The sequence below is a fragment of the Myripristis murdjan genome, chromosome 13 (assembly GCF_902150065.1).
Source record: "Myripristis murdjan chromosome 13, fMyrMur1.1, whole genome shotgun sequence".
Taxonomy (NCBI): domain Eukaryota; kingdom Metazoa; phylum Chordata; class Actinopteri; order Holocentriformes; family Holocentridae; genus Myripristis; species Myripristis murdjan.
Window position 1 is genome coordinate 4,374,257 of NC_043992.1, and position 26,999 is coordinate 4,401,255.

General features: G+C 42.3%; 1 protein-coding gene across 1 annotated transcript in view; it reads right to left on the reverse strand.

The window, feature by feature from the left end:
* The window catches only part of LOC115370450 (glycerophosphodiester phosphodiesterase domain-containing protein 5-like), a 64,537-nt gene that overhangs the window by 6,836 nt on the left and 30,702 nt on the right, over positions 1-26,999 (reverse strand). The window contains exons 7-20 of the mRNA XM_030067476.1: positions 25,459-25,535; positions 24,274-24,379; positions 22,976-23,079; positions 22,640-22,733; positions 22,023-22,082; positions 20,498-20,596; positions 19,937-20,030; positions 15,322-15,467; positions 13,419-13,501; positions 10,583-10,733; positions 8,860-9,078; positions 7,896-8,053; positions 2,757-2,904; positions 1,057-1,139 (exon numbers count right to left, since the gene is read on the reverse strand). Of these exons, the coding sequence (XP_029923336.1) occupies positions 1,057-1,139; positions 2,757-2,904; positions 7,896-8,053; positions 8,860-9,078; positions 10,583-10,733; positions 13,419-13,501; positions 15,322-15,467; positions 19,937-20,030; positions 20,498-20,596; positions 22,023-22,082; positions 22,640-22,733; positions 22,976-23,079; positions 24,274-24,379; positions 25,459-25,535 (1,622 nt within the window). The remainder of the gene's footprint in view (positions 1-1,056; positions 1,140-2,756; positions 2,905-7,895; positions 8,054-8,859; positions 9,079-10,582; positions 10,734-13,418; positions 13,502-15,321; positions 15,468-19,936; positions 20,031-20,497; positions 20,597-22,022; positions 22,083-22,639; positions 22,734-22,975; positions 23,080-24,273; positions 24,380-25,458; positions 25,536-26,999) is intronic.

Genomic DNA, 26,999 nt, shown 5'->3' on the forward strand with positions numbered 1-26,999 from the left:
GTTACAAACATCTCACAAACACACACACACACACACACGCACACAGATGCTCTCATATTAATATTCTGAGTATGAGTCTCATTCCAGCTCAGGTCTTAGTTGGGATCGGATGTTTTTTTCCCACATAAACACGGAGAGAGTCTAACATGGTTTCCCGTCTGTCTGCGGCCTCAGGTTGTTTTGATGCTCGTGACACCATGGAAACGGCTGCACTGTTTACCTGGTCCGATCTTAAATGCGATATGGTGCTTTACATGCCAGAATGTAGCCGTTAATATCAGCACGTCTCAGGTCACACACTGAGAGTTTTCACATTCATGATATGGGCCAGTTGTTATAGAGGGGATGTGGTGTTTACGTGCCAGCTCAAACACAGAATGTCTCAACATCCAGAAAATACATGTATTCCTTCAGCAAGGATATAACCTCCACCACTAAACAACATTCAGGATTAAAATGAACACTGTAAATTAGATTAGATTATACTATGACTGAAAACTTTCAGACCCAAACAGCCACAGATATGAGACATAACTCCATAGCAGCTACATGAAACACTGTAAATGGAGCATTTATCTGCATGTAAACACACTCATCTCTCTCTCTCTCTCTCTCTCTCTCTCTCTCTCTCACACACACACACACACACTCCCTCTAGTTCTTTCTTTTTCATACACACACTACCTCACTGTTTCTATCACTTATTCACATTTGTGCCCTCATTTTCTTTCTCTCTTTCTGTTTGTCTGTTCGACACACACACACACACACACACACACACACACACACACTTTTCTACCTCTTTTTCATGGCTAAACTGACCCATGCAAACACGCACACATAAATAGACACACTGTCAGCTAATGGCACACTGACATCCCAAATTACAGCTCTAATAATAAAACCTCAGCAGCACACACACACACACACACACACACACACAGCCACCACATGTTACTATCATCAGGGGAGATCTGGGAACAGTAATTATGATCTGTATAATTATGATTGTGTGTGTGTGTGTGTGTGTGTGTGCACCCATGCATATTCACTTACCAGTGGAATACAAAAATGCCAATGATGAGTAAGGCAGATACTGCATCAGTCAGAATCCACATCAAACTGTATTCTTCTGGAGTCTGGAGAGAGAGAGAAAGAGAGACAGAGGGAGAGAGAGAGAGGGAGAGACAGAGGGAGAGACAGAGAGAGACAGAGGGAGCGAGAGAGAGACAGAGGGAGCGAGAGAGAGAGACAGGGAGAGACAGAGTGAGAGAGAAAGAGACAGAGGGAGCAAGAGAGTGAGACAGAGGGAGAGAGAGAGAGAGAGAGACAGAGATATTGAAGGATATTTGCATTTCTGTCGGAGTTAAAAGAGGGGACCTGAACACTCTTCATCATGACCTTCAGCAAACTGCCCAGCGCAGGCCACAGGTTCAATCCCCACAGCAGCCATGTGATCTGCTGAAGTGCCATTGAGCAAGACACTGAACCACCCACCTGCTGGCTCAGGCTCAGTGCTCTCTGCTTTAGAGCTTCAGCTGTAAACCAGCGGCATTTTGACCACAGTATTCCCACATTTTCTGTCAGGATCAGACTCCTGCTCTCCTCTATGGGTCTCAGAGGGTTAAATCTGCTTTTTGACACCTTTTCAAGACAAATTTTAACAACATTTAAGACTTTTTTTTGGACAAATAATCTTTTTCTCATATGAATCATAAAAACCTATGTTTGCGATCGAGTGCAGAGGTAACTTTTAGAAATGAATGGCAGTTATTAACTAGATGATTCCATGAAAAGTTGGTTTAAGTTATTGGTTTAAGTTATTATACCAACTGTGTTTATAACAGCTGGTGCTGTAATAAATCTACCCACTGTTTTTTCCACAGAACTTCACAGGAAAGTGTGTGGTAACTAACTAACTCTGCTGGTAAGCATGACAGGTAGGTATAAAGTGAGTCGGGGTCATCTACAACAAGACGGACATAGAAATACAAGACTAAATTAAATTAGATATCAAGTTTTATGTTGAAATTAAGAGACAGAAACTGTTTAATGACTTTTATGGTCTGATATTTGTGAAATTGAATGTAAGACATTCTTAGACTTTTTAAGGACCTTCAGACATGCTGCTATTAAAATATGCTCATAATCACCTGTATTATCACACTTGCACCTTTAAAAATACATTGATTCACAGACATGTCTTACTGTGTTTTTTTTTTATCTCACCTGAGCAAAACAGAATTTCTTTCTGTCCTTTTTGTCACTGCATTTACTGTTTTTTCACTTTGTTTCATCTCTGTCCAGTTAAATTAAAGCAAGTATAAAATATAGAACTGCCAAAAAAACAAAAAACAAAACAAAGAAAAAAACAAACAAAAAAAACCCAATATGATCTACATGAATTTACAAATCACAACAAGCTACAATCATTTTATCCAAACAGCAGCGGCTCAAAATCTCTTTGTAAACATGACGTTCTGGTGCTCAGACACATATTCCTGTAAGAAATATGTGACTTTATGTGTATTTAAACAGAGGGTTTTTCCATTTAAACTGTTTACTGATTTTTTTATTGACAAATCTGCACTTGGACACTGTATTGCAATTTAGTCCACAACTGCAACTTTCACTGAAATAATTGCGATGTGATAATCTAATAAACACACAGCAGTAATTATGTGTGAGCGAGGAAACTTTACATGTGATATGTTTTCAGTTGTGCTGAGGAGAGGAGGGAAGCTGCGTGAGCTCACCATGAGGAAGAGCGGCTTGCTGAGGCCGGACAGCACGTGGACGGAGTTTGTGGTGACGGACTGAGCGCCGGCACACCACGCCAGAGAGTAGAGCCACGGCTGACTGATCACATACAGGTTGGTACTGATGTTCACCGACCAGTACTTACTGCAGAGAGAGAGGGAGCATTTCAAGGGAACAGGAGGAAAGAAAAAGAATGAAAAGAGCGAGGGTGGAGGGAAGGACAGGGTAGAGGAAGAGGAGGAAACAGAAACAAAGGGAGATGGAGGGAGCAAGGAAAGAAAGGCAGCAGGCAGACAGAGGAAAGGATGTGAAGAGAAAGAAAGTGAGGTGGTGAAGGAGAGGTAAAAAAGAAAAGGGGTTGCAGAGAAGGATGGAGAGGGAGTGGAAAGAGTGGAGGATAGACAAGGAGATGATGAGGATGAGAGAGAGAGGAGGGGAGCGGAAGAAGGGTTTGGGTGAGTGAGCAGACAGAGGAGGCAGAGGAGGGTGAAGGAAGAGAGAGGGAGGCCGGCATGAGCACAATATTTATTTCAAAATAACGGCAGCATTATAACAGATAGTGACACACGAGCACAGACACACACACACACACACACGCACGCACACACACACACACACACTGGTATCTAACTTTCTGAATTTCTGACTGTTACTGAGTTGAGATCAAAGTGTCCTTTGAAAGTCTAGTGATCATCTGTCGGGATGAATATGAGACAGAGGGAGAGAGACGGATGGAGAGAGAGACGACAGACTACAAAGAAGAGCAGCAAGAGAGGACAGGCGAGAGTTGGAGAGAGACAAGGAAAGAGAAAGAGACATTGATTTTCCGTTAAGAGGAAGTGCAGAACTGAGAGGCAATTATGCTTTAAGAGATTATACAACTACGAGTCTGTGTGTGTGTGTGTGTGTGTGTAGGTGTGTGAGTGTAAGAGTGTGTGTCGCAGTAAATGTCAGCCAATGGAGGACATATTGACTGTTATTATTTTCTGCATGACAGCTCTGTTCCTCTTGGAAGTGAGCATGTTAACATTTACCTCACCACAGACAAAAGCGTGAATGTCGGTGAACAGCTGTTTCACCGAACACTGACACTCAGGATTCAGTCAAACATATTATTAAGTTAAATTTAAGTGTAATCATGTATAATGTAGTACAGTACTGTGTGGTACAGATAAATACAGATTATTTATAATAGAAACCAGACCAGAATAATGTCAAAACTTATATGCACGATGCTTTCTGTTCTCCCCTGCACCGAAAGGACTGAGCCCTAATTTCGTTGCATTATTATACGTATATGATTGTGCAATGACAATAAAAATCTATCTATCTATCTATCTATCTATTTCCACGTGGAGAACTTGTGGGCAGCAGCAGTGGACAGTAGCGGAGTAAATTTACTTGAGTACTGTACTTAAGTACAGACTCTGAGGATGTGTACTTTACTTGAGTATTAGATTTCTTTGATACTTATTACTCTTACTCGAATACATTTCCAAGACAAATATTTTTACTCTTACTCGAGTAAATTTCTAGGAAGGCTGAAAAGTACTCGTTACTTTAAGGTTGGCTGTGTTTTTTTTTTTTTTTTTTTTTCTAAAATACTATTGGACACAAGCTGTGTTTGTCAAAGAAGGAAACCTATCACAGTACACGTTCTCCACTGGGATCTACATAAAAAATACGTCACCCCTTACCCATATAAGGATAACGCCAAAGTAACCAAGCTCTTTTGACTCACAACAACTCAAAATAAGACCACGACAATGACGGCAGCAGAAGAAAATAAAGCAGTGATTTCTCAACCAGTGGTCCAGGGACCACCATTGGTCTTTGAGGGGGTTCCAGTTAGTCCCAAGCTAAATGATGGAGAGTTAGTTGGACCGGTAAGGGTCCATTAGGTTAAATTTTTCACTTAAGAGTTAAATGATTGTTAAACATCTGCATTACTTAATTAAAGAATTGTTATTTTTATCAACGTTTGCCTGTAATCTCCTATGGTACCACATCAATACAATAAATGCCAAATAAATAATGGACCTTGATATAAAAAGGTTAAACCACTGCTGTAAAGGAATTTCTTCACTGCTCCCCTCAGTGAGGGGGAGATAGAAAATGCCTTGCCTGATGTGTGTGCGGGGGTGTTCAATAAAACGTAAAGATGACAATTACTGTCCTCTTATGATCTCATTCATTATATTTGTTTTTATAGGTGTTTCTGCAGGCTTTGTATAACATTGCAAGCACATTAGTGCAGGTGGTTTCAAAGAGTTAAACTGAAAAAAATTACAGTAATTCATTGATGTGAAAAATAAGAAATTTACTCTTACTCTTACTTTTACTTTAAGTAAATTTGAAAGCATGTACTCTTGGATACTTCAGTACCTTCAAAAGCAAGTACTTTTTTACTCTTACTCAAGTAACATGTTGACTGAGCTACTTTTACTTGTAACGGAGTAAATTTTGACCAGTAGTATTTTTACTCTTACTCAAGTACTGGGGTCGAGTACTCTGTCCATCTCTGGTGAGCAGTATGAGTTTGTGAGTATTATCAATATGAATATCCAGATAATGCATATTAAGACGTTGTTGTTGGCATTTGTTAGTAAACAGTAAACTATGGGGTGTTTGCCGGGATGACATTCTCCTTCTATATTTTTTACCTGCCGTTCCCGTGTTGATAACTGAATATGAACACTTTTATTGTTATAGTGCAGAAGAGGAGCCGACAGGGAATAAAAAAGGATGTTGAGACAGATTTTCATTTTAATCCGGTTGATCTCCAATCACAGGAGTTACGGCCCCAAACGGCAAAACTTTTGGCTATGTTCTGCCTGCCATCGGCCATGCATAGGCATTATCCACCTGTAAGAAATTTGAAGGCCTGTCTGTTCAAACGCTCTGATCTCTCATGAGAACAGAACAGATCATTTTTGTTCATCTCGGTTGGAAAACAGTAATTAGCCTCACTGTAACCACAATTCAGAGCAACTAAAACTATTTTACACAGATTAAAAGCCAGTTAGAGAACACAAACATCTTTAGTAAAACTTTTTGTTAAAATACAAAATTACAAAATCTTTGATACAGTTGCCCTGCCAAGAATTCAACACCCTCAACACATTTTATACATTTTTTTTTTTTTTTAATATTCTATCGCTTGTTTTTAAGACCCTGCATGGTTTGGCACCTCAGCATCTGACGTGCTCGTGAGCTCTGAAGCAGCTCGACCCCTCAGGCTGTCTGGAAAAGGCCGTCTGGTTATTCCTCGGATCTCCATGAAAACGGAAGAATCTGCTTCCAGCTTTTCTGCTCCGAGCTGCTGGAGCGTTCTGCCCGGCCATGTTGGCTGTCGTCTTCCAAAACTAAAGTGAAAGCATGATGGTTTAGCTGTGCCCCTCACTAGACTGGCTTGCTGATTTTAATTATTTCATGTTATTAATTTGTCTTTTTTTTTAATTTATTTAGTCATTTACTTACTCATTCATTTATTTTCTATACCTACCTCTTTATAGGCATCTCATAGGCATCATTTCTGAGTTTGTTTTAATTGTCTAACATTAATTGTCTAACATTTCATTTTGTACATGATAAACTTAGTTTTTTGGCTGCAACTTCATACATTGTGTTTCCACCTGGAATCAGATGTGCTATATAAATAAAGTTTTGCTTGCTTGCTTTTCAGTACAACTTTACTAAAGTGCTACACCCTTCCAGCTTGGGTAAATGTGTGGTGCCTTCGGTTCACTGACAACAGCAATAAGGGTCAAAGTGTTTTTTTCACTTGTATTTCTTTAGTTGGGAATCTTTATGTAATAAATTCTTTTCAAGAAGACTTAACTTCTCTGAGCCTTTTAAGTTGCACTGTGCAGAATCCCCCCCTCGTGTTTAATGCACTTACAACATGATTCATCCAACCAGACATCTGTACTCGATGACAAATAGACAAAGTGGAATGAAAAGCTGACATTTTCAACTTTTGACGTGATATGATGCCGAGGATGAATCAGTATATATAAAAAAAGATTAATTTTAGCTCGCTGAATGAGCGCTCATGGTGAAAAATGGCGGTGTGAGTCACAAACCCATCTGGGAGTTTATCTGTGATTTCTGGCTCTATGCCTGCTTCTTTCCAATCTGCTCTCCTATGGCGCTCATATTCCTCCTCATCAGCCTCTCTTCTGTCACACCTCCTTCCTCTACACCCGCTCTTCTCATTTTTCTGCTCCTCTCTTCCATCATGATCTCTTCAAATATTTCTCCCCACACACCTCCTCTCACCTCCTGTCTTCCCTCCGATCGCTCCTATTAATTCCCCCTTTCTCCTACTTCCACTCTTCTCTCACTTTCCCCATCTCTCCTATCTGTCCTCCTCTCTCTCTTACTCACCCCCCCCTCTCTCTCGCTCTCTATCATTCAACCCTTCATACTCCTCCTCTCTGCTCCCTGGGGTTCTTCAATCAGAGAGTTGGAGTCACTGAGGATGTGGCTGCCATCTGTATCCTGAATTACATAACACACAAATACACACTCACTCACTCACACACACACACACACACACACACACACACACACACACACACACACACACACACACAGATGAGACCCGTCAAGAGTTCATTATGAACACTGTGAAGTGTCAATGGCTTCTCTCAACAGGCATGAATGAATGAATGAATGAATGAGTTTTCATCTCAACGAGTCATTTCACCTCATATTCAGTGTTAAAACTTTAAACTTTCTTTAAACACGGTATATTTCAACATAAGTTTTTGTGTCACCACAAAAAATCCTGAAACAAGTGAAACTGCATCCAAAAGAAGTGGGATTGTCTCATCCCACTGGCAGATGTTTACCTTGTGTTAAGAAACACAAGATTTTAACACCGTATATTTGACTAAATTGAAATGGAGGTTTGTTTGTTTTTTATAGTGTGTGTACATGGGTGTGATATATGATTGTATGTGTTTATGTTTAATATACTTGTGTGCATTTGAGTGTGAATGGATCCTGGCATCTGCAGAAAATCTGTAGGCTTTTGGTTATGTAACCAAAAGCCATGTTAATGTCTTGCCCTGGCTCAGGACATGTTCCCGTCCTGATAAATACTGTGTAATGTGTGTGTGTGTGTGTACCGGATCTGTTGCTGTGACATGGTGCTGTAGTGCAGGTTCAGCTTGGTGATGTGGTTGTCTGTCAGTTCCTGTATGGAGGCTTTTTCTCCAGACGTCTGCTGCAGCTCTGGATCCAGAGCCTGGACGAGCTCCCGGTCCTCAGATGGCAGCCACAGCACCTACACACACACACACACACACACACACACACACACACACACACACACACACACACACACACACACACACACAAATACATACCAACACATAAACATACACAAGCCTGACACACATCTAGGAAAGCAGTCACCCTTCATGAAAATATAGATGAAAAAGCCTTTGAAGGTGAAAACTGCTCTCGAGGAAGCTGAGAACACAAGAAAATCCAATATGGTGCAAACTGCTCCGGGACACAAATTTGCAGAATGAGGTTGGGCTGCCAGAAATTGGACTATGATGCCCGTTCACAAGTAAAGTCACAAGTCATAGAGCAGATTGCCAAACACAATTTGGTGTCATATGGCCGTTTTTAAATGGTTAGCTGAAGCCACCTCTCCAGCACACCATCATCATCGCTCCTCAGCAGCTTGTAACTGTGTGACTACAGGGAGCAATAAACAATTTGCCAACATATTGTCAAATAAATATTGTGATTTTTAAGTCATTTGGAGTCATCACATCTTGAGTCACAAAAAAGTTGAGTCATCATATAGAAGTTGATTAATTTCCAAAGTTTCCCAGCTCCCAACATGAGAAGTCATTAAATGCATAACTCAAATGTTTAAAATGTTGACTTTTCAGGATCTGAGCGAAAAGTTTATTCACAGGGTTTTTCTGTTCAAGACAAAGATCAAAGTATTTTGTCAACCTGCACAGGAGCATGTGATGCTTCATGAAAATCACCAAAACTGGAGTCACAGGTCTTCACAGCACAAATAATATATCAGTCTGGACCGAAACAGCCACACACAATCCCTCCAGTTACCTGTGAGGAGTTGATGTGCGTCTGCACCACCTGCAGGGTGGTGCTGATGTACGACTGGCTGTAGGGGTGTCCGTACGGTGGCCTGCGCAGGTCAAACAGCACCAGCCTGCCACTGTGAGCCGCCACCTCCAGGAACTGAGCCAGCGAGGGGACTGACTGGTTCAGGGCCTGCGAGCGGTCCGCCTCAGACAGGGACGACACCATGCCGAATGGGTCCCTCTGCAAGGGTGCGGGGATAGGAGACAGCAGAGAACAGGATGTTTAGTCACTCTGAACCTTCAAAGAAGCAATAATTTATTTTATTCATATTTATATTTATATTCCCTTCTCTATGGAAAGGATATATGTTTTTTAGTGCATTTCAGTGCAAGTTAATGTTCAATATGACATCATTATTGTAATAACACACCAAATGACAAAATCCATGTTGTTCCTGTTATGAACACAAGGAAACCTTGAAACTCCTATTTTGCTGAATCAAGTTTTCACTTTAAAAAGAGGTGTGTGAGTGAACCACGGAGGGCCAACTGTGTGCAGTTTTCCCTCCAGCCGCAAACTACACCAGGTAATTTAGTTGATCAACACACTTTGAACCAGAGAGAGAGCAGCTCATTAGTGAAAACAGCTGCTGCAGTCTTTGGTTGGAAGGAAAACACTCAGACTCTCAGCACTCTGTGGAAAAGGGTTCAGTCTCTCAGCACAGATGCTTCTGTGTTTCTGCATGTCTGAAGCTGATACAGGAAGTGAGGGCAGATATACCATCACTTCCCAACATCCACATTGGCCTTGCAGGCATGAAGAAGAAGTCTGACAGGAAATCTCAAAGCCTATCCAATGACAGCTAGCTGCAGATGTTTACATCCACCCATCAGGGTTTGGGCCACTGTTAATTAGTTAGCCATGCACAACTAGCGCTGCAATCTCCTGCCTCAGTTTTGTTTCCAAGGGGAAGACATTTTCATGAAAACTGCTTTGTGTCAGCTTCCAGTTTTATGTCGTACTCAAATTTTAATTTTGTGGAAGAGAAAGACAAGCTTGAGGGACAACACAGCGTTGGACAGTTCTGCTTTAAATTGAGGATTACATTATTGTCTACTGACTGGGAACATTCTCTCTGACCTCCTGGGTTAATTGAACCTTCTCAAAACCAGTTGGATAAAATCACAAGCTAAAATAAATCTGGATTTCATTAATTCATTCAGTTGCAGAAACACACTTGATGGACAGAAGCCAAAAGCTGAAAATGACACTTTAATTCATAAATGGCCATAAGATCAGATGTGGTATTTCCTTGAGGTTACTCAGTATCATAATGGAAAAGTGACTTGGACCACAGATTTCCACAGAGCACAGACTTCAGTCACAATGCAAAAATAATCTAAATCTCTTGCCAACGTGTCAGCCCATCATATCCTATAGCCTCGAGGTAAAACCACTTGGATAGGTCTGTGTGTGTGTGTGTGTGGCTCCTTGAAGCGCAATGTAAAGTCCTGAATCTAAAATCTCGTTCTCCCTGCAGTGTGAATTTCACACATCAGTGGAGAAACAGTGCTGCATTTTATCAGCAAACCAAACCATATCCTAAATTCTGATTTAGCTAGTGAAAATGTATGTGAGTGTGTGTGTGTGTGTGTGTGTGAGGGTGTGCACGTGCGTGCGTGCGTGCATGTGTGTGTGTGTGTGTGTGTGTGTGTTTCTGTGTGTGTCTTTGTGAATGTCTCACCAATAGGAACCAGTCCCCGGCGTTCAGCTGCTGTAGCTCGGCCCAGGTGAACATGGAGGCGTCGGTGTGTGTGCGGTTGGGGAAAACCTCAGCGACGTTGGTGGTTCTCATCAGAGTGGAGTCGTGCATCAGGAAAGGAACACCATCGTAACTGGTGACAGAGAGAGTGACAAGGCCACGATTTTAAGTCATCAATACACATTTAATCCCACCCAGCTCTGCTCACTGCTCAGGCAACAGCAGCAATCAATTTAAAGTCAACCCCCCCCTCCACATACACACACACACACACACACACACACACACACACACACACACACACACACACACACACACACACGCACACACACAATCTTTTCTGTCAACTCAATTAATCACACAGATTGTATCCGTGTAAGCGCATTGCATGATTTAAAAATGTACACACACAAATCCTCGACTCATTCATACACACACACACACACACACACACACACACCTGTGTCACCAGGGTTAGTGACAACACAGCATTAGGCTAACCTGCTAACACTGAATCATGCTGTGCTGCTAATTCCCCTGTGGTCAGGTTAAGTGTGCTAACCTCCCAGGTGCGGGTTAATGGAAGCACTAACGTCTAACTGGATTAGCATGGCAGTAATCACCTTAGCACCGAGGTGCAGGGGAGGGGCAGGCTAACATCTGATCTCTATAATTAGCAGCAGGACACAGGGCTGGGACCGGGGCAGCAGCTCTCTTTAAGTGATCTCCTGCTAATTTTGGCAGTGAGGCTAGGAAAAAAAATGTTGCTGCTGCTTGTTACCTCTATTTTTATTAGATGGATAATCTAATGAACAAAGATTTGGTTTAAATTTTGCCATATTATGACATCATGTTTTCATAATGCTGAAAGAGAAGTTGAAGTAGTAGTAGTAGAAGTAAATGTTTAACAGGGGGCACTGTACCAATAGCAGTAGGCCTACTAGTAATTGTGCTGTAGTTGTATTCATTGTTGCTGTACTATAGCAGTAATACTGTGAATTATAATTTACCATATATTACTGCATACTGGGGGGGTCAAACATGGGCGATGGAGGCCAGGAGGCAGCAGGTTCTCACCAGGTGATTTCCCTGACTGGCCCCTCCTCTCTGCTGTAAGGTGAGCTGATCAGTGAAATCACCTGGTGGAGTTTTTGGTGGGAATGAAAACCTGCAGTCTCTTGGCCTCCATGGCTCCAGTTTGACACAGGTGATGTATGGTGTAACAATCACTGAATCAATTATAAACTCTGCTAATTCAACTGCATCAATCTGCTAAATAGAATAAATCACCCTGACTTTGGCCTGAACTGGTATGAATCAGTATGAATGGTAGCAGGGTTGCCAACTCTTTACTCTTTAAGAGAACAGAGAAGTGACTGGATGACTTATTTTCCATATCCCTGCTCTCAACGAAAGGATGAATGCTGCGCTGGGTATGATGAAACTCTTTTGTTTAGTCAAACAAGCCAAGCAAATTGGAATCAGCCATGTTTCATTTGTCACCAGCAGAGTAACCCTGCTCCCCATGGCCAGGAAATGTTGCCAGGTTTGTTACCAGTCATTCTTGAGTAATAATGTTATTGGGGCGTCTGAAAGTTTAAAGATTTTTGCTGATGGTTTTTCCATACACATGTGCTGGCCTGGCTCTACTCGATTAGACTCGGTGCGTCAGCTCAACGCAGCTTGGATTTGCGTTTCCATGACGATAGGGCTAGCTCGTTTAAACGAGGTCTCTTTGGGCGTGTTAACTGGTTTTATCTCCCTTCTAAACTAGTGCCCTACAATAGTGCTTTATTTTCAAAACATGAACAAGACCAACTTGAAATGGCTGCTTCACATTAACAATTAGATTTTTTTTCCATGGATAGATTCCCAGTTGAGACAGAAAAGTCACCAGTCTCACTTTCATATTTCTGGGTTGTAAGTGGCTCTGTTTCAGAGCTGTTCAATTTCTCTCTGACCAATGAATGACAAAAAACCCTCTGATGACCAGCTTGAGGACGGGTCTGGCATGTTTGGCACAAACTCCGGAGATGGTCCATCCTAGGAGCGGCTCAACACAACTTGGCGTGCTTAAAGCAGTAATGGAAATACAAACTAGCACAGCACAGTATGACTTGGCATGGAGAAAAGTGCCAATGGAAAAACAATATTAGTCACCCCATCTAGTGACAAAGTCACCAAATTGACATCAGTGAACTCTAAGTATCAAGTTGGTTTGTCAACACACGGCAAATGCCAGGCCTCACTGAACTGAGCTGAAGGGCAGCAGAAAATGATTCATGATAAAACTGAGCTAATATCGGCTTTACGCAACAGTGGAAACAGATCCAGGGTGTTATGGATATAAGTGTTTGAGTGGGGGATTTGTTGTTTATATTAAAGAGCCATCTAACACATGCTACAATCCACTCCCTACTGAACCCCCCCCCATACACAAACATGAGTAATCTTCTCAGGCTCAGTTTCCCGCATACTTGCTATATTTCAGCATCATTTCAGAGAGTAACTTTCAGCTCCAGAGGGCACAAGAGATGATCTGGCAAGCAGACACATTAGTTATAATGTGCTTATCAAGCTCAGCAGCTAAAAAAGAATAAGCTGCAGTGGATACCGCAGTATTACCTGCGGATAAGATCTGAAAGATTCAGGCCAGATCCACAGATCCAGATAGACGCTGGGCAGAAGAATATTTAAAATGTCTGTATTGTAAATGTACAATCACACAGCGCTGGGAAGGGATGTGTTTCTGTGTCACACATACATGCTTCATACACACACACACACATACACACACACTGATGATCAGTGTGATTACCTGATGGTAACGTCAGTCTCTAGCCCCTCTCCTCCAGCTTCCACTGCTTTTTCAAACGACATCACAGTATTTTCTGGAGCAAGCTACACACACACACACACACACACACACACACACACACACACACACACACACATACACACACATACACACACACACACACACATACACACACATACACACACATACACACACACAAACACACAGAATGAGATACACACATTTGTAGTGTGAGACACACAGGATAGCACTCTCACACACACACACACACACACACACACACACACACACACACACACACACACACACACACACACACACACACATTTTGCAAAGATATCAACAGTGTGCTGAGCCAAGTCAGGAGTTTTCCCTGCCAGGTCTTTAATCAGGAGCTTCCCCTGGCTCTCTGTCTCCATCTCGGTCTAAAAGACTCTGCCCAAACAGAACCAGGACAGTCTGTTAACACCATCAGGCGGCCTCTCACTTTTTCATCTTTGGAAAAAATCTGCAAAAGGGCCAAATATCTTTTAATGCTGCCACATGATTACTGCAATGTCAAAAATTCTAAGCCAGTTATTGATACATAATCTAAATTAGCCATCCTTTAGGTAGCTCAATAAAAAAAAAAAAAAGAAAAAACATAGGTGACATCTGTCAAGTGTTATTAGTTTGTAATGAAAGAATCTAAAAATATCTCACAATCTTTGTTATATTTTTTGTTTATTTTTTTCCTTATAATTGCTGCACATAATTTCCACACCACAATAAAACTGGTTAGCATGAGGTTTACTTTAGTGACATAACAAATGTTCCACTGTCTGTCTGGTTTACAGCTATCCCTTTATTTCAGACCCAGGGGATCCATATCACAAGTCTTATAGTCTTCTTCTTACTGCATATGTGGAAACCAGCTGGTAGACCAAGCAGAACACAGTGTTCATATTGTGCTTATACATCTGATTAGCTGTGTAACCAGCTCAGTTAACAGCACCTGCAGGATTATCTCCATGCACCTCATGATAAACAAGTTATGGTGCTGTGTGGATAATCCAAAACTCAACCAGGTCTGGAGTTGATTGGTCAAGGTGGTTTGATTTACCATATGACACTACAGAAGTGTGTGTTTGGCTGCTAAAACCAGCTGCCAGAGTGGAAAATGTGTGCATCTGACACGTCTGGTGCTTTTGTTAAAAGATGGATTTTGGGCTAACCCTGCAGGTGCCATTTCTTAAGCCTTTTATTAGAAATTATTGTAATCAGAAACACTGTAGACATTAGGCAGAATATTTTAGTCAGAGTGATTACTATAATAAGTGCAAACTCCAGGACTGTCAGCATTACAAGCAGGAGTTATGGATCCTGCCATTGTGGAATATGATTCAAAAGGAAAATACTGGCAATGAAGGCTATGATCCTTATTGAGTTCACCATGTATCTCATGCAGAGTAGATACAGATGAAGAGGAAGTGACAGGTTAAAGAAGGACTTCACAGTCCTGAGAAAATGAGACATGGATAGTGAAAAAAAGCTCATGGTTCAACCTTAAGAAGGTGCTCCAAATATACAGTAAACTCAGTGTGCTATGTGGTTTATGTGTAAAATGTCAGTAACACCACTGCCATGTAAACTGCAGTAGCAGCCATCAGACTGTAAGCTGATTGCTATCAGCTGGGTTCATCATATTTCCTCTCCCAGCCATTTTAAGTGGGTCACTAGCAGTCCGCCTTGAAACACATCAAAGAATTTGTGCTGTTTTTAAAGCGAAGAGCACACAGCCCAAATGAAAGCAGGACACAGCGCACACTGCCAGGGGTTATGTGTGTGCTGGTGATAGTAACTTCTGCAAAAATTATGCTGCCTTATCTCAATAGGTTTGACAGAAATATACTGCGTTCATTACCATTGGCGCCCCTCGGTGTCCGATGAGTGCAGGGGCGGGACCCAGCGTTCCTGCCTCTTTAATGCAGGGGGAGTACATTCCCAGGGGAACCAGGTAGAGGGAGAAGAGCACTGACAGGTACAGACCCAGGACGACCACCTGAAGCACTGAGGGACACACACACACACACACACACACACACACACACAAATATTTACTCTTTACTGACTCCAAAACCAGGGTTTTTACTCTTTTCAGTCCAAAAACGAGCTCTGTTGTCCTGAAACCAGAGCTCATTACACCATATTGCTGCTTTATTCAAGTGGGGTCCCACCAGAAGTAGGCTAACAACCCATTTTGGGGCCTGACGCACAGCTCTCAGTCGACCTCAGTAAAAGAGTGTTTGAAGCTGGGCTCATGCACCAGAAAACAGTGAACCCTGTAGTATCTGGGTCAGCGATGGCTGCTCTTCACTGAGCTTTTACTGGAGGAGCTACAGTGAGGCTCTGCAGAGATCCAGTAGCAGCATCATGCCACGGTTTATAATTAACTCCACACACGGCACGCACACACGCGCACGCACACACACACACTGAGGCACACATGGACATAAGCACACATACAAACACGCACAAACAGGAGCACACCTACACACACCTGACATACATCCCTGCCTCTAAATCTGTCCCATTTTGAGGGTTATACAAGAGTTCCAGAGGGGGAAGTGGAGCTTAATCAGGCCAATATAAATCTGCCCTAATAGGATCAACATGATGGACTGATGGCAGCAGGCAGCCTGGTCGCCTGGTTGCTTAGTGATGCCACCTAGTATCATACACCCAGCTACTGTAAGGTAACAAGAGGAATCAGAAGTGATGATGGAGTCTGGAAGGGTCTGACTGATTAGCAAAGCCACCTGGTTACATAGACCAAATGTTACAGAGTTGATAACAGGGAGAGACAGAAGCCCAGCAGGGGTCTGAATGTCAACAGGTGGTATGTGGAAAGAGAGAAAGAAAGAAAGAAAGAATGAGAGACAGACAGACAGAGAAAAAGAAAGAAAGAAAAGAAAGCCTTCTTTCGGTGGTGTATTGAGTTCCTGTTTTGTTGTCAGTGTGTCTGTGTGGGAGGTGAGTTGCAGATGTCTGATCGGTGTTGAGAACGAAAGTGACGGGGGTTTTCTGTTTGGCCAGAATTGACTGTAGAGCTTTCCGGAGGTGGTGCTGGATTACAGGAAAACATCACCTGCAGATGCTGATACAGGGTTAGATATCACAAATGTATTATGCACAGTACATTCCAGGAGTTAATTTTTCATTTGCCTTTCATTGTTTTTTTCACCTTCAACTTGCATTGTTTACCTCTACTTCATTTAGTGATTCCCCACATTTCTCACAATGCCTTTCAACAACACCCACAGAACAGCTGTTTTCAGCTCTGGCGTACAGATGAAGGTGAGGTGAGCAATAGTAATAGCATATGGAGTAAGAGTGAGAATCTTTGCAGTCTTTTCAAAACACAGTTGTTTTTAATTAAGGCTGCGGCTACTTGAATATATATTTTGTGGCTGCATTGAGGCTACTGTGGATACAGATGATAGATTTATAGATTTCTCTCTGTATGACTGTGGAAAAGGCAGCTCTGTAAAGAAGTCCTCTGATTCTGAGGGACTGACACCAAAACCTGGTGTTTACTGTTGATGTTTTAAACCAGTCTAAATAAATACATAAATGAATAAACTACATTTGGCCAGTTATCCGTGTTGAACGACTAAATGGACCCAAAAAATGGTAAAACTAAATACAAGCTTCATTTTTGGAGAAAAAACTTTGACATATTCTCACTTATTAATATTTGCTACTTGGAAACTCACATAAATTTTCCCACTTATGCCATATAATGTCATCAATATGAAAGATTTTGATGAGCACAGAGTTTAACATGGAAACGTTGCCAGAAATTCCACTTGTCATAGGTCCCCAGGCAGCCTCTATAAGCTTCTCTGCACATTTCTACACATTCATTCAGCTCATTCATATGACACACCAGTGTTAGCTTCAGGTTTTGTGATTAGCCCATACATCTGTCTTGCTGTTAGTTGTTACAACTTGGCAGTAATTTGAACAAACACATGAACACTGGGGATTTTTCCTTAATCCAGTGAAGCAACATAGACTACTAACACCCAAGCTGGGTTTCTACACAGACCCTTAACCTCACAGCTCAAGGGACAGTTACATCACATCATGCGTTTTGTAAAATCTCTATCTCATCTGTCTCCAGTAGAGACCCTCAAAATGACTCAGCATCACTTGACTGCTGCATCTCCATGGCAACCAGGGACACAGTGTCCATGGAGACCAGAGAGAGAGATAAGAGAGGCAGGGAGACAAAAAGAGAGAGGTCAAAGTAACCCAATGAAAAAGAGGAAGAGAGAGTGACAGAAAGGTGCTTGATAAAAGAGAGAGTAAAGAGAAAAACAGGGTGATGGATTGACAAGAAGGGAGAGGGAGATCAAGGTTACCTGGAGACAGACGAGCAGAAAGAGAGAAAAAGAGATAAACAGGGACAGAGCAGGCAAAAAGAGGAGGGTCATCACAGATTAAGTAATACAGAAAAAGAGAGAGGGGAGGGCAAAATTATGTGAGAAAAAGCAACACTGATTTTCTTCTCAGAGGAGGAGAGAGGGTGAGGGAGGAGGGCAGGGAGGTCTACAGCTGTATAATCCGTGCCAGACGCTGCGTCATGTCACTTCGTCCCCAGCGGGCGTCTGTCCCTCACCGTCTGCCAGCAGCCACTCAATACATCGTCTCAACCAGCTGCTTCAGCCCTCACTTCATCACTGCTTTGTCAGTGGGAGATTTCTATTTGTGTCTAATTTGATATACCTACACATACAGTGTTACAGAGGCTGGTCTGAGCAGACTGGAAATTAGATCCATCAGTCAAATAAGTTACATTAACGACAGTGAACAGAATGAACCGACTTTAGATAATAATAGTTATTTCAAAAAATAACTATTATTATCTATTACCTACTCTTATTAATAACTATTACAATTATTTATCACAAACGCTCTGATTAAGCCTCTGTGCAGAAATGCGTATGTTTTTTCTAATGTGATGTGAGCCATATAAACAGGTGAAATGTGAGTATTTTGTCCTCCTTGACATGAAAATTTTTACATTTTTTTCGAACAAGCCCATTGGATTTTGGGTTTAGCACTCTACTGAGAATCACATTATTGAAACAAAACTTAGGAAAAGTTGGCACAGCTTGTATGATCTTCCTCAGCATCACCTGTTCATTTCTCATTTACTTATCCCATCCAGTTTTTTCCAGAGAATCAACCCGGTGACCTTCTGGACACAAGCCCAGTGCTCCAGTCTCTAGGGTAGTGCTGCCTGTTACAGATAAACACCGAATAATTGCACGAAGGGGCACTTACACAATCGCTCCAACTGTGCACACTGAATGCAGAATGCATATTGAAAGAAGGTGAAGTTTCTGGCAGCTGAACACAGATGGAGGTAAATGGAAAAAGCAGAATGTGTGTCACAGCTCCAGCCGTCTATCCAGTTTTTTCACTTGTGTTTCTCTGTGTTTTTCCCTGTCCCTCTTGTGTTCTCCTCCTCCCGTTTGTTTGTCTGTGTGTGTGTGTGTGTGTGTGTGTGTGTGTGTGTGTGTGTGTGTGTGTGTGTGGCGTGGGTGTGGCCTCCTCACCCTAAATCATCTCATCAACCAAACAGTGTGAGAACCATGGCCCCTCTCCATTCAGCGTGTTACAGTGGTAAATGTTCTCTTGGCCACTCCAGTTTTAAGTTATAAGCTATCTCTCCATGTTGCCTTGTTGTCTCCTTGTGAGCTCTATGTCTTTCTGTGGCCACGATTCCTCCGGTCTTCAGAGTCACCCTGCCTTCCCACGCCACTCCAGCCTACCTGCCTGCCTACATCACCGGAGAGGGTTATATAGGCAGGCAGGTCTCCCACAGTCATCGTACACTAGGAATCCAACCCCCTGTCTCTTCTACCTTGCCACATTATATTCTCCAACAAATCCTTCATCTTTACCAGCCACTCAGTGTTTGTGTCTGTATTTGGGTCCAGCCTCAACCGATACGTAACAAAGTGGCTGTGGTTAGGAGGTTACGCTGCCAATATTGGGAGCAACTAGAGAGCAAGTCAGAGATTGTCGCATCCACTCCTATTTTTTTTTTTTTTTTCAGTCACATAGCTCAGTAAGACAAAAGATCCGTAAGGACGTTCTTTGCTGCGATTATGGGTACTTCAGTGCTACTGAGGTATCAACTTCATTACCTTCGCAGCCGTGATCACAGTGAAAAAACCCTCCTGAGAAACATTACTACATTTACAATTAGCCCTGCAGCAAAGCCACCAAACTCAATGCTCTGAATCTGTTTTCTGTGCCACGTTTCAGCTACCAAAATGTGTTGTATGTATGTTTCTGGTGGTTCCACATGATATTTAAGGCTTCAGGAGCAGTAAATGTCTGAAGGTGTACTTCCACTACTGACTGTTGTTGGTGCCAGGTCAAATTTGGGTCTCAAACTGAAATGTAACACATAAACTGCACAGTATTCAAAAAAGGCGTTCACATAATGCAAAAATTATTACCTCTTTTGTTCATGCGGAAGAAATGCAAAGCTATTGGCCAGGACAGGAGGGTCATTAGCAAGACTGCAGCCACATGGAGGAAGGGGGCTGTCACCTAGCCAATCACAGGAGAGAGATGGAGGAAATGAGAGAGAGAGAGAGAGAGAGAGAGAGAGAGAGAGAGAGAGAGAGAGAGAAAAGAGGCAGATGTGATGAAAATGTTAGAAAATTATCAAGAATGTCACACCAAATTTAAAACAGGAATCACAGTTTCTGTATAGCTAAGGCATATTTATGTTAGCATTTAAAGACTCTATGACCTTTTCAATAATGTAGTAAATAAATGTATTATGTAACAAAATCTGAAAGCAGAATGCAGAGTGCAGACCATGGGAAGTAGGATTAATGGTCAAATTAATTCACTCAGCAATAATATTGTTAGAGGAAAACACTATGCAAATTTTCAACAAAATAGGGCACATTAGTGGAAGTCAGTGCAATTTATTTTCTGAGTTGAGGACATCGCAAATGCTCTCCTGTTATTGGCTAGAGTGTCTCAGATTAACATCAGTCTTAGCCGACCTGCAGGGAGAGGAGAAGGGTTTTCCATTCTTTGCTCCAGAGGTCAGACAGGACGGCAGTGGCCGCAACGGAAAACACCAACGTCACCACGATGCCAATCTAACACAAACCAGGCAGAATAATGCAGAGAAAAGACATTACAGTCATGATACCAGGGAAAATATTTACCAGACACTGATCTGAACTGTGACAAGAACATAGTTGGACATACACTATATTACCAAAAGTATTCGCTCACCTGCCTTTACTCATACTATGAACTGAAGTGCCATCCCATTCCTAACCCATAGAGTTCAATATGATGTCGGTCCACCTTTTGCAGCTATTACAGCTTCAACTCTTCTGGGAAGACTGTCCACAAGGTTGAGGAGAGTGTTTATAGGAATTTTTGACCATTCTTCCAAAAGCGCATTGGTGAGGTCACACACTGATGTTGGTCGAGAAGGCCTGGCTCTCAGTCTCCGCTCTAATTCATCCCAAAGGTGTTCTATCAGGTTCAGATCAGGACTCTGTGCAGGCCAGTCAAGTTCATCCACACCAGACTCTGTCATCCATGTCTTTATGGACCTTGCTTTGTGCACTGGTGCACAGTCATGTTGGAAGAGGAAGGGGCCCGCTCCAAACTGTTCCCACAAGGTTGGGAGCATGGAATTGTCCAAAATGTTTTGGTATCCTGAAGCATTCAAAGTTCCTTTCACTGGAACTAAGGGGCCAAGCCCAGCTCCTGAAAAACAACCTCACACCATAATTCCTCCTCCACCAAATTTCACAGTCGGCACAATGCAGTCTGAAATGTACCGTTCTCCTGGCAACCTCCAAACCCAGACTCGTCCATCAGATTGCCAGATGGAAAAGCGTGATTCATCACTCCAGAGAACGCGTCTCCACTGCTCTAGAGGCCAGTGGCTGCGTGCTTTACACCATTGCATCCGACGCTTTGCATTGCACTTGGTGATGTGTGGCTTGGCTGCAGCTGCTTGGCCATGGAAACCCATTCCATGAAGCTCTCTGCGTACTGTACTTGGGCTAATCTGAAGGTCACATGAAGTTTGTAGCTCTGTAGCAATTGACTGTGCAGAAAGTCGGCGACCTCTTTGCACTATGCGCTTCAGCATCCGCTGACCCCTCTCCGTCACTTTACGTGGCCTACCACTTCGTGGCTGAGTTGCTGTTGTTCCCAAACGCTTCCATTTTGTTATAATAGAGCTGACAGTTGACTGTGGAATATTTAGGAGCGAGGAAATTTCACGACTGGATTTGTTGCACAGGTGGCATCCTATGACAGTTCCACGCTGGAATTCACTGAGCTCCTGAGAGCGGCCCATTCTTTCACAAATGTCTTGTTTCACAGTCTGCATGCCTGAGTGCTTGATTTTATACACCTGTGGCCAGGCCAAGTGATTAGGACACCTGATTCTGATGATTTGAATGGGTGAGCGAATACTTTTGGTAATATAGTGTATTCATAGAGGATTCAGAAAATACAAAGAACCATCTGGCAATGTGTGTGTGTGTATGTGTATACCTTGTGGCTCCAGTGAAGATACAGCCTCTGTCCCTCAGACAGTAGACACACTGCCAACACCTGCACAACATTTACAGATTTAGTGCATCCTTAAGTGTCACATGCTGTGTCTGTGCTGTCCTCACAGTATCCAACATACAGTGAGGCTTTTTTTTAAACCTTTATAGATCTAGTTTGAGGTGACTGTGGCCAAATGCTATTTTAAAGCTTCACACTTACACCTGGGAGCTGCCCTTCCAGTTTCCCACCCAGTTTATCCCAGCCCATCTGGGGATTTGAACTGCCCACTGCCCAGCCACAAGGCCCCTCGTTCATCCTCAGTAGTTGACACTGATTCAATAGATTAGTGTAACGAAAGTGTGTAGATAAAGAGAGAAGTGTAGTCTGCACACCTGCATATACCCTTTACCATACATTAGTTTTGTCGTTATAAGAATTATGGGTTTTGGTTTAATATCAGCCACAGAAACTAATAAATTATCTCCCTTTTCTGTGTGTTGATTATGATATTTTAACAGTTCTTTATTAGTTTGTTTCTATGTTTCATCACTGTCTATGCTAAGGTAAGCTAAAAAAAAAAAAAAAAAAAAAAGGAAAATTGTATGTAAGAACTGTACCAGCAGCAGGGCGATATAGGTGAAGAGAGCTGCAGCGACGACCAGTATAACAAGAGACCAGGGGAACCAGAAGCCCAGAGTCCCAAAGTTAAACCTGGAGGAGAAGAACAACAACGCACAGATCAGCACACTCAACAGCTAACACACAAGACATGCAGTCAGATTAGTGGATTGGTCATCATTTGCTTATTCATTCAGCCACTGGGAGAATGATTAAGTAATTCAGTGTTTCCTTCACGTAAAAAGACATCCTGATATATACAAATGCCACAGAGGTAAATGTGTGTTTTGAAACAGGTACAAAAATGTATTAATATGTACATGTGTCTGACCTACCAGTCAAAGTCATTGTAGTCATTTTGAGCTTCGCTCCAGAAGTAGAGGAAGACAAAACTCAAGAAGAAGGTGAGGATCAGGAGGCCAAAACTGCCACACTCCACCTGGAACACACAAACACACACACACACACACACACACACACACACATGCACACAGCGAGAGAACAAGAGAGAGAGAGAGAGAGAGAGAGAGAGAGAGAGAGAGAGAGAGAGAGAGAGAGAGAGAGAGCGCGAGAGAGAAACTGTATTATACCAATCCTCCACAAATTGCTGTAATAACAATGTAGAAAGCAAAATGCCATAAAAATAGATATTGGGACAGACACATTTTATATCTCATATGGTCAGGACTATGACTGTAAAAGCAATAGATGTGTCGTTTTATGGTTACACTGTGCAACAGAGTTGTTAGTGTTAACAAATTGATTGAGATGTCAAGAGCTGTAGGAAAAACAAATGGGACTTCTGCTTTAGCGTGGATGTTAAATTTAATTTCTACCACTTCCACACCTGAAGTAGAAAGGAATGAAAAATAACACCAATTCACTGTTATCTCATTTAGCAGGTAGTACTTGGAAAGAGTTTATGTATCCGTCTGTATGGTGTTGGGCTCCTTGGTAAAATGTCTTTGCAGGCATTTTGGAAAATATGACCAAATATGGAAAAACAACAACACTGGGGGAGACTTTTTTTCTTTTTGTTTTTCTTTGATTATTGATCTTGGCACCCAGAGCTTTAGAATGACAAAATGGTTTACTACACGACAGGAACAAATAAAATCTTTTCTTTGAATTATTAACTACTGAACCTCTGATGTGCATTTTGATTTCTGATGAGTAACACAAACATGAGAAATGTATGAGTAAAAGGTTTTAAGGATTGTAAAAACTATTCCAGTCTTAACAGAACGGATTTATACTCATCATCTTTACCAAAACACAGCAACTCACTGACAATACACTCTCTGGAGGACAGAAGTCAGTCTCTCATATTACTGAAAGCATGCAGATGCAGGATATTTTGATACGAGCTGACAGAACAGATATGTGCTGATATTTTCCAGGAAAAAGCAGGGCTTTGGTAACATTGGCTGTTGGAGTCAGCAGGCAGGGACACGGGAAGACACGCCGAGGAATCAATACTCGGCACGCTGCAGTCCACTCTGCACTATCAGCAAACTGACCAAACTAAACACACCGCTTCAAAGTAGATGGTGCTCCTGTGCTCTCTCTCTCTCTCCCTCTGTGTGTGTGTGTGTGTGTGTGTGTGTTTGTGTGTGTGTGTGCGCGCGCGTACCTTGCTGCAGCAGCACTCCCCTGGCTGTGCTCTGGCTCTTTGATAGCGTCTCCATTGGCAACCATAGAGGCCGGCCAGACAGGAGACAAATGGCTGGTGTTCATACCTGGCACAGGCAATTAACAATTAATTAATTAATTAACATGTTAAATTTAATCATGATCAGTTATCTGAAGAGAGTATTTTGGAAAGGCCTTTGCTTCAAAATGACACATCCACCATCTAATAAAAGTGACCTGTACTTATAAAACAACGACTAACACAAATTTTGGAGTGTGTAACTCATGGCCTTGACAGCCAAAATGACACTTTTAAAGATTTTTTATACCCTACATTTTAGATATTAAATGATGAATTTCAGGTACAGGTGTTTTTGTCTGAAAATGAGCCTTCATATGTGCAAAATTTTGAAATGTTTTGTTTTGTGTGTATTTCAGACACTGATTTATGGGCCTACTTATAGCTTTGTCAAACCTCATCAGGACTAGTTTCCATCTAACTCATGGACTAATCCTTGACCTTCATCCTACTTATTATACCAACCTACTGCCCATTTTCCACGGCAGTCAGTAATAATAATAATAATAATAATAACATGTGTACTGTCTGTGAAGGTTTCTTCCAGGCAAGTCACAAGAATAGTCAGTGCAGTATAAAGCTGGATTGACTGCTGCCAAGAAAACCCCTACTGTCAGATGGAAATCCCCACACATATCATAAATTAACCAGCAGGTAGTCTTATTCCATGGTGTACTGGGACTAGAATTGTCGGCTGCTTTGATAAGAGTCTTAAATGTAAAATTGGCAGATACTGTACTCCATTTTTTAAAATGTATTTTTCTTTAATCTCTATGCAGTTATGTAATACAGTGTATCTATTATATTTTGTAAAATAAGACTCATCCATGATCTCAGACTTAAAACATATAGGCAATTCAAAAAGTAGCAAGAGGCAGATGGTGGTTGGATGGGGCGAGGCAGGGAGGGTGGGAGAGAAGACTTAGGCTAGTTTGCATGTTTGGCTCTATGACTCTGGCTCTGTCTATGACTGCATTCATGTATATATACTTGTGGAAAATGAATAAAAAGTTGGTCAAAAAAGGAAAAAAATATATTGTTTAAATTGCCTCAAGTCACAGGAATAATCTGTACCTCTTGCTGGTGGTAATGTGAGTTGTTGTGTACCTTTGCAGCAGCTGCCGCCGCACCACCTTTAACTTCCCCAGCTTCAGTCTGGTTATGGGCAGACACTCACCCACAGCCCAGCATCACAGAAAGAGAGAGAGGGAAAGAGAGAGAGAGAGAGAGAGAGAGAGAGGACGGGAGCGAGGAGGACAAAGGGACAGGAGAGAAGAAGGAGGACAGAGGAATAAAGGCAAGAAAGCTGTTGGCCCACACACTGCCTCTTCACCTAGAGGGAGAGAGAAAGTTTGACTCAATTTACACTGTATATATAGAACATCCAGACTCAGCAGGACTCTCTCTCAATGTGAGTGTAGATATACTGTGTGTGTGTGTGTGTGTGTGTGTGTGTGTGTGTGTGTGTGTGTGTGTGTGTGTGGAGTCCTGGTTTCATTACTGTGGCCTGGTTAGACTACCTGCTGTATGAAGATACATACTTGCTCACACACATTGTCCTATATCTGACATATCAGCCTAACAGTTTACATCCGCATCCCGCTGGATGTACACAACACATGCCTGCTCAGCTGAGATACTGTAGCACTGTATCACTCTCTCTCTCTCACTCACACACACATACACACACACACACACACACACACACACACACACACACACACACACACACACACACACACACACACACACACACGCACACACACCACTGAATATTCTTTATGTCATGAAACTTGTTTGGGCTTATCCATCATTCTATATGCAGAGTTGCCTCATTAAGTCTGAACTCTGACCTCTGCAGTACGAGCTCTACTTCCACCAGCACAACAAAGACTTTGCTCTGACTTCACTCCATGCATCCCAATGATCTCCATTGTCTTAATGACTGCAAATAAACAGTCGGTAAGACAACGTCTGATACGCCTACACAGTCAGAAAACCAGTCAGCTGACTTGACAGCCAGCCTGTCAGCCATCAAACCAGTTCTCAAGCAAACCAACAAGCGGACAACAACAATAACTGTAGTAAGTTTTCCCAGGAAAAGGAAAAATCAATAACAAAGCAAAATAAACACAAAAAGGTAGCCGTAAACATCTTGTCCCCCACCAGCGGTGCAACCCAACTGATTCCCGGCCAGCCAGCCAGGGTCCTTTCTGTGTGGAGTTTGCATGTTCTCCCTGTGTCTGTGTGGGTTTCCGCTGGTTGCTCTGGTTTCCTCCCACAGTCCAAAGACATGGAGGTCAGGTGAACTGGAGATACTAAATTGCCCCTCAGTGTGAATGTGCTTGTTTGTCTGTCTGCCCTGTGATAGATCGGCCACCTGTTTCCCCTGTTTTCTGCCCAGTGGGTGCTGGGATAGGCTCCAGCACCCCCCACAACCCTGACAGAGAAGCGGATGAATGAATGAATGAATGAATGAATTTCAAATTTCAGCCCTGAGATGAGAAGATTTAAGTTTTAAAGTATTTGCCACTTCTGTGTCCAGCACAAATAACACGGCATTGATTTCTGTCATAAATTTTAGTGCCATGGCTACCATATCGTGGCGCGCTGACTGGATGCAAGATTTGGCTTATTTCCACAAACTG